This window comes from Lynx canadensis, chromosome B4 (genome assembly GCF_007474595.2).
Source record: "Lynx canadensis isolate LIC74 chromosome B4, mLynCan4.pri.v2, whole genome shotgun sequence".
Taxonomy (NCBI): domain Eukaryota; kingdom Metazoa; phylum Chordata; class Mammalia; order Carnivora; family Felidae; genus Lynx; species Lynx canadensis.
Genome location: NC_044309.1, coordinates 83,306,115 through 83,324,769, shown reverse-complemented (window position 1 = coordinate 83,324,769; position 18,655 = coordinate 83,306,115). Strand labels below are relative to the sequence as shown.

Below are 18,655 nucleotides of genomic sequence, written 5' to 3'. Positions count from 1 at the left end.
TCTTCTGGGGGAGTTGGGGGCTAAAAGAGAAGACCTTTTTAAGAAGACGTTAGGCAGTCCTGTAGGCTGGATGCAAACTTTCAAAAGCGGTTGGTTTAAAAGGCCTTGTGTCCATTAACTGGGAGGGGACCAAGCAAAATGGGAGTCTCTTATGGAGAAGGTGAAACGGGGGCTAATGCCGGGTGGGCGGAATCAAAGCTCTTGAGGGAGACAAGCTGCAGTGAGGCTTCTCAGGCAGCCTGGGGGCAGCCACGGTTGATAGCCGTTGGGGCCGTTGGGAGCCGGGCCCTGGCGCCCCGCCCTCTCTTCTCCCCTACACCACCCCCCTACCCTGCACCTCCCACCACCCTTGTAGTCCCCTGCGCGTGCGCGCGAAGACACCGGTTGCCAAACATTGCATCATCCCCGCCCCCCTTTCCTCCCCTCCCCCTCCAGCTCTCCCCTCCGCGCGCGCGCATGACTCACTCACCTCCTCCGCGAAGCCTCGTGACCCAAAGCCACTTCCGGGTCCAACACAACGTCTACCCCCAAGCCGGAGGGAGCCATGGGGGCGGGGCCGCGGGAGCTTCTGAGTGGCGGATGTAAGGGATGAGGCGGGGTCGGCGCCGGCGTGCCGCGCCCTGATTGGTAAGCTTCTGGATCCGCCCCTGAGAGGAGGGCAAGGCCTTATTAAAAGATCGGCGCTCCCAGCTACCGAGGTCAGAGGCTTGAGTCTAAGGCACAGAGCATATCATGTTGAAGATGAGCGGGTGGCAGCAGCAAAGCCAAAATCAGAGCCGGAACCTGAGGAGAGAGGCGAGTACTGATCCCTTATCTACCCTTTACCTTCCGAAATTCGGGAACACCAGGTGTCCCCTCCGAGTCAGGCATTTGTTTTTAGGATGTGGCCCCACCCCCTCCTCGATGAAATTAGTGACAGTCCGAGGGAGGGATGGGGAGAATCCTTTATTCGGGAGTGGTGCTTGCAGACCTCTCTTCCTTCGGACAATAGCGTCACCCCACCCCTGCCCGGAGCGTGGGCCCTGCTCTGTGCTCTTGGTCGAAGGGGTCTGGATGCCCTCGGGAGATTTATTTTATGTTGCTGACCCCCGGCCTCTTTAGGCCTGTACGGTGGGAGGCGAGGCAGCAGGACACTCCCCCACGCTAAGACGCCTGGATGACCATGGCTCACGCCTCTGCCACCGCCTTACGGTCAGCGGCACTACCCCTACCCCACCCCCAGTCCTTCTCAGCCCCAGCGTCTCAGGGCCAGAGTGGCCACGTCGGTAGCCGGCGCTCCTGGATCCTCCACAGGATAGCCATTCCGCGCCCTAACAGAAAATTGAACCTTAAGGAAACTGACTCAAGGCTTTTGGGAGGAGGGGTACCGATGGACAACAGGGATTGGAGATAGGTTTTCACATTCCCCCGGAAGTCTCTGGGCCTCCCGCACAAGAGAGCATCCTGGACCTCTTAAGTGTGGGAAGCCATTTGGGACCTCTCCAGTATACTGTCTTTCCCCTGAGATTGGTCCCTGCCTCTTTCCCTCTGTCCTGTCTCCATACTAATCTCTGTGTAACCATTGCATCAGGCCAGCCCCCTGTTTGGCTCTGCAGCCCTCTGGCCTGGGGCTCCACTGCTGATGAAAGCTGCAGCCCACACACTGGAAGGCAAGGAGGGTTCCCCAGGGTGGACAGCCCTGAAGAGAAACACTCTGGGTGATATTGCACCTCCAGTCCCCAGGGACAGGCAGCTACTGCTCTGCCTCTGGGCTTCCTCCTCCCTTCCCTGTGAGAGACTGGGAAGAATTTATCCATTCATTCCTAACAAATATTTAACACATACCTGCTAAATGCCATGCATTTTGGGGCCCAGATATATCCGTGAACAAGAAAAAAAAATCTCTGCTCTCACAGAGCTGATATTTCAGTGGGAAAAGGCATACCACAAACATATGTTAAGTGCCATGGAGAAAACTAAAGCATGGAAAAGTAGAGAATGCTCAGGGTGGGGGGGTTAGTTTTACATTGGGTGGTTAGGGATTCTCTCACTGAAGTGACTTCTAAATGTAAGATCTAAAAAGAGGCAAGGCAGTAAGCCAGGCAAATATGTGGAAGGAAGAGCTTTCCAGAAGAACAGCAAGAACAGAGGTCCTAAGGTGGGAGCATGGGGTCTCTTTGTGGGACAGGAAGCCAGTTTGGCTGGACTAGAGTGAGCAAGAGGGAGAGTGGCCAATGAGAAATCCAGGGCAGGGAAGGAACAGATGGTATGGGCCTTTTTAGCCATTTTATTTATTTATTTTTTTTAATTTTTTTTTCAACGTTTATTTATTTTTGGGACAGAGAGAGACAGAGCATGAACGGGGGAGGGGCAGAGAGAGAGGGAGACACAGAATCGGAAACAGGCTCCAGGCTCTGAGCCATCAGCCCAGAGCCTGACGCGGGGCTCGAACTCACGGACCGCGAGATCGTGACCTGGCTGAAGTCGGAGGCTTAACCGACTGCGCCACCCAGGCGCCCCCTTTTTAGCCATTTTAAAGACCTTTGCCTTTCATATTCATGAAATTGGAAGTCATTGGAGGGGTTTGAGCAGGAATGACAGCACCTGGTTTAAGTTTTAAAGGGCTCACTCTGGCTGCCTATAGTGAACAGACTTGGGGAGGGGTAGCAAGGACAGAAACTGGGAGACCTGCAGTAATCCAAGAGATGACAGTAACTTGGTCTGGATTGGAAACAATGGAGTTGGTGAGAAATATTTAGATTCCAGGATTTTGAACAATGAGTTAAAAATTTTTGCTGGTGGTTTGAATTGTGGGGTGTGAGAGAGGAATCAAGGACGATTCTGAGGTTTTTGGTTTAAGCAAGTAGAGATGCCATTTACTGAGATGGGGAAGACCATGGAAGGGAAAGGTGAGCAGGGATTTGTCTTTGGACATATAAAAGTCTGAGATGCCTTTTAGACATCCAAAAGGAGATTCAGGTAAGCAGTTAAATAGCACAGTTGGAGATCTCATTAGAGGTCCAGACTGGAAATGTGCATTTGGAGGATGTCAGTGTGGGAATGGAATTAGGAGAATACCACTTGATTTGTTCCTTACCCTGGCAGGTTTGAATTTAGAGAAAGTAGAGTTGGCCGTGACTTTTCTATTATGTAATCAGGACTACTAATGTCAGCAACTAAAAATAAAGGCTGTCTTCTGTCCTTGGAAATGGCTGCAGGGACCATTGACTGTACCCTGTAAGACAGGAAATGAGGAAACACCAATAGGAGGCTGGAGATAAAAGAAGCTACCTGTCTCCCTTCCAAAAAATGACTAACATCTGTCTTTGATCCCTACAGTGTTCCAGAAGGAAGTGTATCTTCATACATCACCATACCTGAGAGCAGGTAAACTTAACCAACCTTTCCCAAAACCAATTCTTAAGAGGTGCTGCTTAGGGTCACTGTACTGGGAGTCCTAACAAGTTATGAAAGCACCTAAAGAAGACAGGAGAGGAGGGTTTGAATCTGAGCAAACTTTTGCTGACAGGCTAAATCCATCCTCCTGGCCTTCCCCTAACTAGGTGACCAAATCACTATTCTTAGAGCATGTCCTAATTGAAAGCTGGCTGAGTGAGCAGTCAGTCCCAACAAAGATAATTGGTTTGTCTTACCAAACCTCAGTCCCCATCAAGGTTAGACTCACCCAAAGGACTCCCCACACAGGAGGAGAAAGGAACACAGATGGTCTGATAATTGCCCCTGGAAACTACCAACAAGTTCCCCCAGGGAGGCGGAGGACTTTTACTAGGATCGCCTAAGAATGTATATTCCAGACCCTTGCTTCTTCATATGCTAGGCAAAAGCAAGGAAGGAACGTTAGTATAGACCAATTGGAAAACTTTTTAAAGGGCCAAACAGTAAATATTTTGAATGTCGAGGTCTCCACTGTCGTAACATGAAAACAGCCGTAAGCAATATGTAAATAAATGGATGTAGTTATGTTCCAATAAATCTTTATCTGCAAACAGGTAGCAGGCCAGTTTGCCATCCTGGGGTATAGACTGTTTAACTGCTTTGTGGAGCTTATTCCACTCCTACGCCTGACCTCCACATCCTGAGTATGTACTTTTCCAGAGCCTGATCAAACTGCAGAGATGGCAGCCGAGTCATTGCCTTTTTCCTTCGGGACACTGTCCAGCTGGGAGCTGGAAGCCTGGTATGAGGACCTGCAGGAGGTGCTGTCCTCAGATGAAAATGGGGCTACCTATGTTTCACCCCCTGGAAACGAGGTGAGAATGCTAGGCCTGAAGCTGGAGGGTGGTGGGAGGGTCTTGCCCTTCCCTTCTTAACTAATATCTATTCTACCTTTCCTCATTCCCTTGAAGGAAGAATCAAAAACTTTTACCACTCTTGACCCTGCCTCTCTGGCTTGGCTAACTGAGGAGCCAGGACCAGCAGAGGTCACGAACACCTCCCAGAGCCCTCACTCTCCTGATTCCATTCAGAGCTCCCTGGCTCAGGAGGAAGAAGAGGAAGACCAAGAAAGACCCAGGAAGCGGAAACAGAGTGGCCAGTCCCTAGCTGGAGCTGGAAAGCAACGCATGAAGGAGAAAGAACAAGAGAATGAGAGAAAAGTGGCACAGCTAGCTGAAGAGAATGAACGGCTCAAGCAGGAAATCGAACGCCTGACCAGGGAAGTGGAGGCGACTCGCCGAGCTCTGATTGACCGAATGGTTAATCTGCACAAAGCGTGAACGGTTGGAACCGTCACTTCCCCCCTCGGGCTATTACCTACCTTTCGTGGAAGTGGCTGCTGACCATCTTCTCATCAGTGCCAAATGATGTGACCCTCGACCCCATCTATTCAGTAGGGGGAAAGCTTGGGGTAGACAACAGGAAAGGGTCTCAGCATGTATATAGAGATTGTACATTTATTTATTACTGTCCATATCCATTAAAGTGACTTCCTATGAGCCACGCTCTCACTTTCACTTTTTCTTCTTGCCTTTAGGGGTTTCGAGGGGTTTCCCCTCAGCTAGAGCCAACTGTTTCTTCAGATCCAAGAGTTTAGCCACCTCTGCGGCAACCTGGTTCTTGTCTGCTTTTTGTGCTTTTAGTTCTCGCACAATGTTGCCCTAAAAGGAGAGCAGGTGAGGAAAGAACAACAGTGAGACCAGAAGGAACCTATTTAGGATTCAGCTTGTCCAGTCTCCCACAGTTTAGGCTGCGTACCTGTTTGGTCACTTCATCTGTCAGCACTTGTATCTGCTGTGGTCCAGCTGTTGCCATAGCCTCTACAACTGCTGGCTTGGGGGGTGCTTTTGCCTAGAGAACAACAACAAAGTTATCGCCTGCTCAATAAATATCCCTCGACCTCAAGCTTTACAGAATATCTCGGAGGAATGGGATTACCTTTAACTCCAAGGACTCTTCCAGCTAAGACAGGAAAGAAAAACTATAAGTAAGGAAGCAGCAGGGTCAAAAGGTGGAAAGAGTAATTGAGTGAGGACTACTCAGGGACAAGGAGAGGACACCGTGGCTCTTGCTGGGTGACAGCACAGTCTTTAGCTTTCTCACCTGGCCCCCGCCAAAGCGCTGCCTCAAACTTTCAATCTGGTCATTTTCCAATTTTTGGAATAAGGGACTGACCTGTGAAGAGAGGTACATAATCATTCACTGATTACGTATAAATGCTACCAGATTACAGAGAGGGCCTCTCTAATCCGTCACTGATACTCAAGAGCTCTAAATGTTACAGAAGAAACAAATGAGCATATACCTGCTGATTTCAATAAAGAATCCAGAAAAAGCACTGCCATTCACTAGGAAAGCCCAAAATATTAATAAAGCCCAAGACTATTTAAACTCTTTAAGGATGCCAGATTGACACAAGGGTGTACGGGTGAACTTACTTTATCCCTCCGGTTAGCATTATGGAGACCAGGTGACCATGGGGTTTCTTCAAACATCTAGTCTACATGGACTGTATACCAATTAGTTTTACATGCCAGGTACTGGGTTCTGGCACGAAGAACAATGATGGTATGTGGGCTACAGATAACATGGAGCTCGTGAGCTGATACTTTATATCAGAAACAAGCCTGAGTATGGAGTGGGGAGGAGTGGGGAGGGGGTTCAGAGAACAGCTGTAAGAGGCCTATGTCCAAAGTTCTCTGACCCCTCCCCAAAGGCTGCATAGCAAAGGCAGGGGTTTTAAGAGGCTGGCTTCTCCAGCCCTGAGGGACCTACCGTGCCAATCTGGTGTCCTGCTGGTAAGGTACATAGGAAGTTTGTGAGGAGGATGCTGCAAGCTGGAGCTGGAAGCTGCAGCTGGGCCTGGATGGTGGCACTAACCGTGGGCATGTAAGGCTGGAGCATGACGGACAGCAAGGCAGCTATATTCACCGCCAAGCCTGTCACTGTCCCCGCCCGCTGCCTGGGGAAGAGATATTAGTCAGAATTTCCAGAAGGACCCAGCCTACCCCCCACGTTATTCCACAAACTTACCTGTCAGCCTCGCTGCCTTTAATCCGCTTCCAAGGCTCATTCACCTGAATGTATTGGTTGCCATGGCGAGAGATGGTGAGGATACTGCGTAAGGCCTCCCGGATCCTGGGAAGGGAGGAGGCAAACTGAAGTGGAAAGTCCCAGAGGGGCCAGTATGGGGCTCTCAACATGCCAGCAGATTACTGAGATGAGGCGGAGGTGCAGGTTACTTACCGAACCTTCTCTAGCAGCTGGTGATAGTGCTGGAGCTCCAGAGTGACATGGGCCAGCAGGCGCCGATCATCAGGAGTAAGCACCATCTCGGGGACACAGCCCCCAAAAAACTTAGACACAAACATTCCAGCTCTTCATGGGAGTAAGGAAGGAGAAGGAAGAGAAAAGGAATTACTGCCCAATGTCCTTATAGAAATTTGACCTGATTTTCATAATTCTCCATTCTCTCAGAATTGACACCTCCTGGCAGCCCTCAAGGCAAAGCTTAAAAATTCATTCCTTGGGGCATCTGGGTGGCTCAGTCGGTTAGGCGTCCATCTCTTGATTTCGGCTCGGACCATGATCTCACAGTTTGGAGACTGAGCCCCGCTTGGGGCTCTGAGCTCACTGTGGAACCTGCTTAAGATTCTCTCTCTCCTTCTGCCCCTCGCCCCCCTCAAAAAAAGAAAAAAAAAATTTCTTGTTCTCTCTCTCCCCTAAGTATAAGAACCTGATAAAGTCAAGCAACCTCATTTTATTTTTAAGAAATCAATACTCAGAATAACCAAGTTGAAATCTGTTACTTGCTATCCAATACTCTAGTAGAGACTATCTGTGAAGTGCAGTTAACAACCAAATCTGAAAGGATGGGTAGCCACAGAGTATACTTCTTTAGATTGCGGAATAGCTGAGACAGAGACCAAGCATGGAATGTGAGCCTAAAGTAACAAAAACCCCAAAAAGTACGGCAAACATCTCCTACCCCTACCCTAAGATAACCCCCTTCTTTAGCCAAATTTTTCCAATGGTCTGTAAGTACACTTTTTTGCTGGGAGAAAACACATTTCCAATGTCTCCTACTGAGTGCAGCAGAGCTAGCCAGCGCCCCCCCCACCCAGCTCATCTGCTGACTCTGACCCCCCCCCCCCCCACTGAGTCCCACCTGTTGATGAAGTTGCCCAGGTTGTTAAGCAGTTCAGAATTATTCTTGAGCAACATGTCTGTCCAGGAGAAGGCACTGTCCTGGCCCTCAGGCCGAATGTATAGCAGATAGAAGCGCCAGATGTCAGCAGGGATCCCTGTGTCCTGGGCCATGTCACCAAACACTCCTACACCCCGGCTCTTGGAGAATTTCCCATCCTCGTAATTCAGGTACTCTGGACAGAGGAGAATGAGAACCATCTGTTCAAATCACACCTTTCCCTCTCTGACCCACTAACTCTTCTCTCCTCTCCCTCAACCTCAATTGTGAATGACTAGTAACACTTCTCCTTGAGTAGCTGGCCTGCACAGAACTTGGAGATCTCTTCCTCTCCATTCTACTTTTTCCCCTTCGCTTCTACCCATTACAAAATTTTAGCTTCACACTTCTGCTTTCTTCTGGGTTGAGTTCTCATGTTCTAATTATTCCTATTTCATCTCAACTCCTAACTCAAGATCTAGAACCTCTCCAAGATCTTCTTCCAAATACTGCCTCAGCCCTCATTCCCTAGGAACTTCCCCATCTTCAGTTTTCCAGGGTACCTGTAGCAATGAGGTGGTTGACCAAGGTATAGTTGTCCTCAGCTCCTAAGGCTGAACAAGGAAAGACTAAGCCGTGGAAGGGAACATTGTCTTTGGCCATGAACTGATAAAGGTTCACCTACAAAATACAGTTGGGAGACAAAGCTCCTGAGACCGTCTTCAAAGGCCCAAGAAAGACCAGGTACCCAATTCTAACCACCTCAACACACATATGCACACACCCTCCCCATAGACAGGCTAACCAAGAGCTGCTCACTTGTTCTGGGTTCTTCCACCACCTCTCCCACTGGTCTGTATAATTGGCTGTGATGGACACATAGCCAATAGTGGCATCAAACCAGACATAGAATACCTGAAGGGCCAGGAGGAGAGAGATACAATAGGATGAACGAACACTGGAAAACTTCACTAACCCAGTCTCTGACTGAAGCAAGACATAATCAACAGTCTATTCTGCTAGTCCAGGGTCTCAACCCCAAGGCAGAATAATATGACATGTGAACAAAGCATAGGGTTTTTACCTTGTCCTCAAAACCTTCTAAGGGTACAGGGGTTCCCCATTTGAGGTCTCGGGTTATGCAGCGGGGCTTGAGGCCATCTCGAAGCCAAGAACGAATGATGAATCGGGCATTGGGTGTCCAGTCACTGCCAGGCAATGTCTTCCCCAACCATTCCTCCAGTCGTTTTTCCAGCTGAGATGGCAGAGAAAGTCAGAGGGCTGATTTAGGACAGTCTCATACATGGTTCGCATGAAGATAAACAGGTACGACCTCCCTGGAGTAGTCTGGCATTATACATAATTAAAAGACTCGTGACTGTGACATAGCAATTCCACTGCTAGGAATTATTTCAATAGAAATACTCACACATAAGCGTATAGATACGTATATAAAGAAGTACACTGTTCATCATAGCAAAAAAATTGAAACTCCCACGGTTCAATAGAGTTATGGAAATATGATATATCAATACAATGAAATACTTGCAAGGCCATTAAAGAGGGAGTTAGATCCGCATGTACTGACGTGTAAAGACCTCTGAGATATATTAAATGAAGCAAACTGCAAAACAACAATATACAATCCTATCATAATAAAAATAAGTAACAACACACAGAAGCTCAGACAAAATTTTGAAGTAAAATATGTATCAGTGCTTTATTCTCAGATGGAATTATGGAGAACACATCTAGTTTTGTACCGTATTTCTACCTGAAATTTTAGAAATAAGCTTATTTCACTTTTGTAAGCAGAAAAACAGATAAATCTGTTGGAAGGGATGGTTTATGTGATTTTCCCACATAAATACCATAGCTTCTGAAGCCTGACGACACAGTCTATTGGTGAGGCTATGGGGAAATAGGCACACACTTTGCTGGCAGGAAGGCAGAATGGAACGATTTTGTGTATACTGCCACAGACTGCTTATAAGCTGCAAGAGGGGAAATGTTAATTGTACAATGGAGACACTGAATAACACCTTGACCAGACAAAATCAACATCACCAATGAGGGGGAGATGGCTATCAGGTGCCTCTGGAAAGGACACGATATCATTTATATAGTATTAGAACTGAGGACGCAGAACCTGAATTTATTTCATTATGGCAAAATAGCCAAATCCAAAATGAGGAATAGTCTACTTGGGGTAGGGAGGTGATCAGAGACTGCAGTCTTAAAAACTGTTAATGTCATAAAAGACAAAGGCTGAGGAACTGTTTCAGATAAAAGGAAACCAAAGAGAGAGAAAAACTAAATGGAATACATGATCCTGAACTAGATTTCATACTAAAGAAAAAATTATGCTGTAAAGGATATTATTGGGAAAACTGACAAAACTGAAATATGGATGGGAGATCCATAGCTTGAGGGAAAGGCCCACTTACCTTAGGCAGGTCCAGGAACAGGTGCTGAGAGGATTTCACCACAGGGCACGACCGGCAGACTTTACACTGAGGCTTCTGTGAAGGGAAATTGAAGGGAAGGCGTGACGCAAGGTGGGATAATCAGGATCCGGACCACAGGCCAGGGGGAGCTGTGCAGGCAAGGCGTGAGGCACAAAGGGATGAGCTCCCCAGTCTGCCATCTCACTTAGCTCCATGCTTACTTGGCCTTCTGAGAAATTGAAGACTCAAGTCTACACAGCATAACATTGGTTACTGAGAGTTTCACGACTCTGTCCTATCACTCCAAAGAACAGGAAAAAACAGGGGCGACTGCCTGGCTCGGTCAGCAGAGCACACAACTCTTGATCTCAAGGTTGTGAATTCAAGCCCCACGGTGGGTGTAGAGATTACTTAAAAATAAAATCTAGGGGTGCCTGGGTGGCTCAGTCGGTTGAGCGTCCGACTTTGGCTCAGGTCGTGATCTCACGGTTCGTGAGTTTGAGACCTGTGTCGGGCTCTGTGCTGACAGCTCAGGGCCTGGAGCCTGCTTCAGAGTCTGTGTCTGCCCCACCCCTGCTCAGACGCTGTCTCTCTCTCAAAAATAAATAAAGATTAAAAAAAAATTAAAAATCAACCAATCAATAAGATCTTTAATAAATAAATAAATAAGGAAAAAGCATTCTCTGAGCACAGGCTAGGTAGAGAGCACTGCACTGTATGCAGCTGTGCGAGGGAAAGAAGGGACACAGATACACAGTTCCTCTCCCTGAGGAAGTTACAATCAAGTTAGGGAGTGCGGACCTTTCCAAAGCAAAATGTCAAGAAATACTTACTTTCGTGGCACAAACTAACCATGCAAACACTGGTGAGTGATGATTAGAGGACTAAACAGTCAGGTGGGGCTAATCAATGAAAGCTTCCTAGTGAGGTTAGAACTGAGCTTTCGACTCTTTTCTTGTCTGAGTACACTCCACGCCCAACGTGGGGCCTGAACTCGTGACCCTGAGACTTTGCATGCTCTACCAACTGAGCCAGCTAGGCATCCCGATCTGGGCTTCTAAAGGTGAGCCATTAGAACTCCCTCAGGACCTCTGTCCTGAGCTCTACACGCCTATCTGCAGCCACCTACCTACCCCTTCTACATGGGTGTCTAACAGGCACCGCAAACTGAACAAACCCAACAGTCTCACTGCCCTCCACCGGAACTCCTGCCCTTCAACCAAGCCTGCCCACGTATGTAGATGGCACTACTGTCTACCCAAGCTGCTCAAGCCAAAAACTTCCAAGTCATCGTTTCCTTGACTTCCCCTCACCCGGAATTCATCTATCCAGTACAGTCTACCTCCAAAACCTATCTCGAATCCTTTTTTTCTCCCCATTTCTGCTGTTACTAACCTAAACCAACCTACCAGCATCCCATTTCTGAGTTACCATTCTGGCCTCCAAACCGGTCTCCCCACTTTCTCTCTTGCTTCCCTCCCATCCATTTTCCACGGAGCAGCCTACCATTCAGCTCCCACATGGCTTACCAGGCCCTGGTAATCTGGTCACCGCTGACCTCTCTGACCCCCCCTTAATCCCCCTTCCCTGTCACTGTGCTACAGCTACACTGGCCTTCTCCATTCTGCCTTTTCAGCTGCTTGCTGCCTTGTGCCTTTGCATTTCCTGCTCGTTCTGCCTGGAACACTCTCAACCCCTCATCGCCCAGCTTGCTCCTTCTCATTCTTCAGTTAAACTCTCAGTTCAGGAGGATTACCTCTTCCCCGATCACCTGGCTAAAATCTTTACCCAGAGGCCACTGTCACATCCTCCTGGCAGTTTATCGTGTACATACATTCTTGTCCTTAGGGCTGGTCTCCTCCCTGCGCTACACAAAGATCTGTCTTACTCAGTGCTACATCCCCAGCAGTTCCCAGCGACCACCCTATCACAAGAGCTCAAAACACAGGGGTTGTATAAATAAATGAATAAACTAATACATGAGTAAACGTGGAGAAAAGAACACGTATTTACAGAAGAGAGAAAGAACTAAACACATGCAGATCAGGTGATCTGAAGCAGGAACAAAGGTAGGGAAGCATACACTCATCCTGTCTCTTCCCTAGCACAATGCTCAGCATGTAGTAAATGCTCAGTAAACGTCCAATGAACCAAACAATGAGTTGGGGCAAAAAGAGACACCGACGAAAGGTCCTGAATGCTAAAATAAAAATCCTGAATGGGACAAGCCTGGGAGTCCCTGAATAACACAGACTGTCTCCCCTTCTGGGCTTCCATGAGACCCTCCTCTCACCTTGAGCTCAATGGCATTGATGAGCTTGCCACACTTGTCACACTGGTCACCTCGGGCCTCTTCGTAGCCACAGAAGGGACATACACCTTCCACAAAGCGGTCAGCCAGGAAGCGGGCGCAGTGCTCACACCGCAGCTGCTCCACAGTATCTTGGAACACAAAACCTCGGGTCAACAACCGCTGGAAGATGTCCTGAGTGATTCTGGCAAAGTGAATCAGGGACAGGGGAGGGCCGGATCAGAGGAAGTCAGAGGAAGTGGTGCACCCCTCCCTCCTGTCACTGCATCCAGGCCCCAAATCAGTCCCAGTGCCGAAGAAATCAGGCAGAAGGCCCCTCAAGGCCAAGGCCATCTAGTCAATTTCAGGGAGTTTTACTGGATGAGCCCAGACCCCTCATATATCCCTTACTCCCCACACAGTCCCTTCCCTCAACACTTCAGAACTTATGTTTGTCAAATATAAACTTAACAGATTTGTGCTCTTTGCTAACAAAAATCTCTAAAAGGATAGGACTATACTCTTTTTCAACATGTCCTGAAGTGAAAATTAATCAGTCCAACTGCTAAACTGCTGAACACTATTAAGCTATCGACCTGTCTACTATACAGTTTTTGTAAGGATGCGTGTCAGGCAGAGGAAGAATGAGTATATTTGCTATAAACCAACATAGGAGTGGAAGGGAAGGTCCTAAAACTCAACAGCAGCCAGGGAAGAGCAGAGAGGCGGCAGAGGGAAGGCAGAAACTTCCTTTAAGCCTGAGTTCTATCTCTTCCCATCCTTGGCTGCTTCTTCAGCCCCTGGTCAGGCCTCTTCAACCACTGAATCCCCACGCTTGGGATACATTTCAGGGCAATATTCAGATCCTAAGTTTGAGAGGGATGCCTAAATAGCACTTCCGGTTCCTTCAGTCTCCAGGATATTTTCATTGCCCCCAGCCCCAGTATCCACCTTCTATTTCTGCCTGATTAGAGGAAACCTACTTGGTCTGCTGTGGAGTGGTGGTACGACCAAAAATATCAAATGAGATATTAAACCAGCGATAGATGTTGGCATGGATGGCATGGTACTTGTCACAGATCTCCTGGGGGGTCAGGCCCTCCTCCATAGCCTTGGTCTCTGTCGCCGTACCGTACTCATCTGTCCCACACAGATAGAGGGTGTTCCACTGGCGGAGGCGGGAGTACCTGGAAGAGGATATGAGGATTACAGGGGCCCCGTCCCAGACCCTCCCATGTCCCCAGGATCCTCTCTACTCTTGAGGCATTCTATTCGCTTGGGGCCACTGCTCCCTTAGGAGGTCCCTTCCCCTGCAGCTGGCTCCACCTGGCAAAGACATCAGCACTGAGCACGCAACCAATGATGTTTCCAAGGTGGGGGACATTGTTGACGTAAGGGAGGGCACTGGTGATGAGCACATTCCTTTCCCCAGCCACAGGCAACCTAGTAGGGAAGGAGGAAAAGAACAGTTCATGGGGGAGACAAGGGTCAAGAGGGACCAACAGGGCACAGAACACCCACACGGATCTGTTCTATTGTCACAGACTCAGGTACATCTGAAGTCTTCCCCACACGAACCCACAGCATCATGAATTCCCCCAAAAGCCACAAGACCCCCTACAGTTGCAAGTGTAGGGCCCTGCCACAGTGAGCAAGCCCAGGTACTGCTCTTAAGGAGCTGCATTCCACACTGACCTCTGTCCGCCTTTACTATCATAACTGCTTCTTTTCCAGCCGCTCATTCTCAGGCTCCAACTTCCTGGGTATCGACAAAACTTTCTCTGGCTCTGTCAACCGCTACACCCCCCAGACTTCGACGCTACCCAAGCATCCCTTCTCAGCACTGTCCTGTCCTCTCCTACCCAGGTGTCATGGAAGCATTACCTCCAGTCACTGTCTGAAATGCTCACAGCCTGCCACCCCATCTTTATGTCTTCCCAAGTTCTCCCATACCCCCTACTCTCCCGTCCCTAACTCATGTCAGTTATTTCCTTGCGGCCCTACTCAAATCAGCAGGCATCAGCTACTGCCTTCATAGCCACCCTCCCCCTACACGATTTCAGGTGCATGCTTAGTCGTGGCACGTAATCTGCTGTCTGAAGTCATTCAATCCACTCCTCTCTATGCTTCATCACCTGATAGCTCAGCTGCACACATTCGGTACCCACCCCCCCTCCTTGGCACTGACCCCTCACCAGGGCTCCTTTCACCTTTCCAACCATTCTCAACCTATATTCCCTGGCTCCCACTTTTACCATGTCCTTCAACTTTGGGCGTCCTGAGAACTCAGGATTCCCACGGTTTCTTTCCTGTTTTTTTTTTTTTTTAAGTAGGCTCCACGTCCAACATGGGGCTTGAACTCACGACCCCGAGATCAAGAGTTGAACACTCTACTGAGCATTGAACGCTCTGACTGAGCCAGCCAGGCGCCCCTTGGATTCCCATGGTTTCCACTATTAACAAAGACTCAAATGATTCCTCTGGTTAACCTCACCCTTTCTTCCCAGCTGATATACACATCCAATTAGATGTTGCAACTACTTCCCAGAAAGTTTTATAGCTCATTTCCTTAAAAAAAAAAACAAAACCCTGATTTCTCTTGCAGTCATTGACTTTGCTCCCTGTAACTGCATACCATACTTTTCTCTGAAATCCCACTTAGAAATCAACTCCTTCGGGGAAGCCTTCCTTCAAGACAACCACCTTCCGCCCAGTCATCTTTGTATCCCAAGCCCCTAAGCACTATAAACACACTGTGTGCTGCTCCTCATTGTGTCAGTGTGACTTCTCTCTCATTATGAGTGTGCTTACTACTGTAGCAAACATAAAGGTGAGTATGTCTGGGGCTCTACCCTCAGGGGGGTTGCATTCTATTATGTAACTGGTGACTGGTTACATTCTCTTATGTAACTGGTAACTGGATCAGTGCAGCGAGAGGTACAAAGTGCCAAAGGAAAAGATGAACATTAAAGAGGCCAGCAAAGGGGACCTGGCAAATAGATATTGGCTCTATCAGTAATCTCCCTTTAAGAAACCAAGCCCCACTCGGGGTGCCTAGGTGGCTCTGCCGGTTAAGCATCCGACTTCAGCTCAGGTCACGATCTTGTGGTCCGTGAGTTCAAGCTCCGCATCGGGCTCTGTGCTGACAGCTCGGAGCCTGGAGCCTGCTTCAGATTCTGTGTCTCCCTCTCTCTCTACCCCTCTCCCACTCATGCTCTGTCTCTCCCTCTCTCTCCAAAATAAACATAAAAAAAAAAAAAAGTAAGAAAGAAACCAAGCCCCATTCATCTGTGCCTACTCACACAGGATTCTGCTGTGGCCGAAGTGGGGGTAAGCTTCCCAGGCCCTTCTCCCAAGCAGTTACAGCCATGGCAATCTCCTCCTCAGACAGAGTAGCCAGTTCTTCCTCCTGTAAAGAGTGGATACAATCCTTCACCAGGTGAGGGGGCCCAAAGACTAAAGAAACTCCTTCCTTGCTCTCCAACAAAGGAAAGAGTTAATAATGGCCACGCTCAAAGTCCCTCTCCAAGCCACCTCCACCCCCAAGTACTGAAGCTCTGTGGGGACCCCACTGCTCTGTTCCAAACCTCAGGCTCATTGCTGACAGCCCTCCCCTCAAAGGAGGTAGGGAGGGGCTGCTTTTGGAGGTAGGGCCGGAGGGCCAGGACACCCTGCTGCTTCAGCACAGTCTCTGCAGCTCTCTGACATGGCTCCTGAGAACTCAGTGTCTGGAACCAGCTGTGCAGGGCACCCAACTCTTCTGTGGAGAAGGGAGAAAAAAAGGGAATCAATCAGCAAGACCCGGAATGGAGAGGCAAGAGTGGACCTCCTCCCTCTCTTCAGGAAGTTTCTCCAGTTATCTTCCCCAGTTCCCTCAGCCACCTTTCTGCTATGGCTGCCCTGTCAAGCTATGCCTCAAAGCGGATCCTCAATATTTTATTGCCCATTCTGTACTCCCTACACCAACCTCCTGGGTTGGGGCTGGGCGTGAGGTGATATGCACAGTTCTCACCAGGGAGGTAGGCTGGGTCTTGAAGTAATGGGTATAGCGCTCCCCACAAAACAATGTCAGCTAGAGATTCCGTCTCCTTTGTCGAGAAAAGAAAAAGGTCCACAGGTAAAATACTCAGTTTCTTCGCAATGTATACAATAACGTCTAACATTCCCTAAGCACTTTGTGACTACGCATCAAGCACTCTGTTAAGCACTTTAAGTTACCTCACTTAATCCTCACAATAATCCAATGAGGTGGCTACTAACATTACCCCATTTCAAAGATGAGGAAAAACTGAGGATTAGAGAGTCTGGTGATTTTTCAAGGTTACACTGCTAACAAGGGGCAGTGCTGGGATTTGCACTCTGGATATAGCCTTCCTTCTTAATTCTTTTATCATACAGCTTTCCCTGATCCCTGTCTCAAAGCCCAACTCACCCCAGCCAGGAAAGGACAGCTCCGACGACTCAAGCTGTGGTCAATGTGTGTCAGGGCTCTCCGGACTGGGCCAAGAACATCTTCCCCCTTCTTGCCTTGGACCACTAAATAGTACAGGGCAGCAGACAAGGCTGGCTAAAATGTGGGAGACGCAGGTCAGGATGGCTATGCAGAGCAAGGGCCTGCCTGCCACCCCCCATATCTCAGTCCCACCTGCAGTTCCGTAGCTTCCCACTCCAGCCACTGGTTGGTGAGGTCATCTTGCTCCCAGCCAGATAACAAAAAGAAGTATCTGCTCAGAGAGAGCGACAGAAGGTAGAACTAGAAAGGCCCATCTGTCCAGCCCATTTCTCACCCCATAGTGAAACAGTGGTGGCAAATAAAGTCACACAGGGGACAGTAAGCCCTGACTTTATTCAGCCACCTTCCTGCCTTAAGGACCGATACTGACCGGCAGATTGCACTAGTGGAGAAGAGGTAGTTGCCACTATCCAGTTGTAAAACAGGGACCTTAGGCCGGGTCAGGAACGGGACCACACACTCTGATGCAGAAGAGAAAAATGAGTGAAAAAAACCAGGAAAAGAAAAAAAAAAAAAAAACTCCGTCAACTTAGATGGACAACTTCGCATTGTTCAGGGAAAAGGGGGGAAAAGACACTGGAAAGTTTTCTGGATAGGACCACTGAAAGGGGGTGGGTCCTGAATGAGCTGGACAGACTAGCAGGTGTTCAGCTGGGACCGCCAGCTGGAGGCAACAGATGGGCATTGCAGAGGGGTGGTGGTATTGGGACAGTGCTGCAGCCAAACACTGGAACAACGGACAGTAACTGAGAATGATCTAAGAGAAGAGCGGGAGAACAAAATTAAGAGAACTGGGAAAACTGACAAGAGAACCGCTATTAAGAGTCGCCCAAACAGATGGCTGGGAAGAGGTAAAACGAAGGAGTCCATGTGTTTGTTGTCTGCGTATTTTAGGAGAGGAGAGCAAGGTCTCCTAAAAATGACAAAGGGGTGCCTGGGGGGTTGTGATGAATAACTAGAGAGGATGTGGGGGATGGGAGATGTCTGATAGGTGCGGGAGAAAGTTGGAATGGGGTAGAGGTTCACTTGAGTGACGCTGGGAACTGGGAGATGAAGGGGGGAGACTAGAGGTGAGGAAAGGGGTATACTGAAAATAATCGAGGGAAGCGACTAATGAAAGACGTGACTGGGAGAAGAGGAGTGGGCTGACCGAGGATAATGGGGGAGGAGGTTGACGGGAGTGCGTGGTGGGGGATGGAGGTTTGGGAAGACAACTGATGGATGGGTGTTGGGTGTGTTTCGGTTCCGCCCCCCTCATCCACCGCCCACCAGCACCAGCCAGTCCGACTACCTTCGGGGCCTACGGTGCTGATAAGCAGCTCCTCTCTGCCCTGGGCCCTGCCCGCGGCGGCCAGCACGGGTAAGCTCCCCGGGGCGCCCTCGCTCACGAACAGTCTCATTTCGCCGTGAATCCCACGCTGATGCAACCGGAACCGGCCTCCGGCCTGCGGGTTGAGCGTCCACCGCGACGCACGCCGGGAAATGAAGTTCTGAACCGAGGCATTCCCTGCACGCCGCTCACAGAAAGTAAACTACTTCTCCCATCATGCCACACCAGGAAACAGGAAAACAATATCAGAGAGATGGGGAGGCCGCAGAGGCTGTGCTAGAGTGGTACTTTTTTGGTGCGAGAGCGGGAGGGGTAGCTTACGAGTGGAGTCCAATGTGCTTTGATCCTCTACGGCAGCCGGAAGGCGGTGACGGAAGCCAAGGCCGCTTCTAGTCTTGCTGAAGTGGTGTCGTGACAGCGGCCACCAGCAAAGGCCGACTCTCGATTTGGGTTC

General features: G+C 49.1%; 2 protein-coding genes across 3 annotated transcripts; one reads left to right on the top strand and one right to left on the bottom strand.

Annotated features, from left to right (window-relative positions):
- The first annotated feature begins 688 nt into the window (after window positions 1-688).
- Window positions 689-4,934, top strand: DDIT3 (DNA damage inducible transcript 3). The gene is made up of 4 exons (XM_030323028.1): window positions 689-795; window positions 3,319-3,366; window positions 4,096-4,250; window positions 4,347-4,934. The coding sequence occupies exons 3-4, from the start codon at window positions 4,116-4,118 to the stop codon at window positions 4,713-4,715; spliced, it is 504 nt and encodes a 167-aa protein (XP_030178888.1). The 5' UTR covers window positions 689-795; window positions 3,319-3,366; window positions 4,096-4,115; the 3' UTR covers window positions 4,716-4,934.
- MARS1 (methionyl-tRNA synthetase 1) lies at window positions 4,877-18,567 on the bottom strand. 2 transcript variants are annotated; one of them, XM_030323020.1, is made up of 22 exons: window positions 18,163-18,567; window positions 17,242-17,332; window positions 17,004-17,082; window positions 16,791-16,925; window positions 16,371-16,446; window positions 15,946-16,118; window positions 15,661-15,767; window positions 13,685-13,801; window positions 13,342-13,545; window positions 12,362-12,563; window positions 10,069-10,143; window positions 8,706-8,876; window positions 8,441-8,536; window positions 8,185-8,302; window positions 7,604-7,817; window positions 6,682-6,813; window positions 6,469-6,573; window positions 6,211-6,397; window positions 5,539-5,610; window positions 5,374-5,397; window positions 5,194-5,286; window positions 4,877-5,096 (listed from the first exon to the last, which is right to left on the bottom strand). In XM_030323020.1, the coding sequence occupies exons 1-22, from the start codon at window positions 18,269-18,271 to the stop codon at window positions 4,950-4,952; spliced, it is 2,727 nt and encodes a 908-aa protein (XP_030178880.1). In that variant the 5' UTR covers window positions 18,272-18,567; the 3' UTR covers window positions 4,877-4,949. The 2 variants fall into 2 exon arrangements, with proteins under 2 accessions (XP_030178880.1, XP_030178881.1); XM_030323021.2 differs by lacking the exon at window positions 5,374-5,397 and having other exon boundaries at window positions 18,163-18,562.
- Window positions 18,568-18,655: the final 88 nt, after the last annotated feature.

What these genes read in the sequence shown, in the direction of transcription:
- DDIT3 (XM_030323028.1), top strand. Translation starts at nt 4,116, where the DNA reads ATGGCAGCCGAGTCATTGCCTTTTTCCTTCGGGACACTGTCCAGCTGG. An exon ending in TTTCACCCCCTGGAAACGAG is followed by an intron (nt 4,251 to 4,346) that starts GTGAGAATGCTA and finishes ATTCCCTTGAAG; the next exon opens with GAAGAATCAAAAACTTTTAC.
- MARS1 (XM_030323020.1), bottom strand. Translation starts at nt 18,271, where the DNA reads ATGAGACTGTTCGTGAGCGAGGGCGCCCCGGGGAGCTTACCCGTGCTG. An exon ending in CAACCACCTCATTGCTACAG is followed by an intron (nt 7,818 to 8,184) that starts GTACCCTGGAAA and finishes TCCTCTGTCCAG; the next exon opens with AGTACCTGAATTACGAGGAT. An exon ending in CAGGACACCAGATTGGCACG is followed by an intron (nt 5,611 to 6,210) that starts GTAGGTCCCTCA and finishes CTCTCTTCACAG; the next exon opens with GTCAGTCCCTTATTCCAAAA.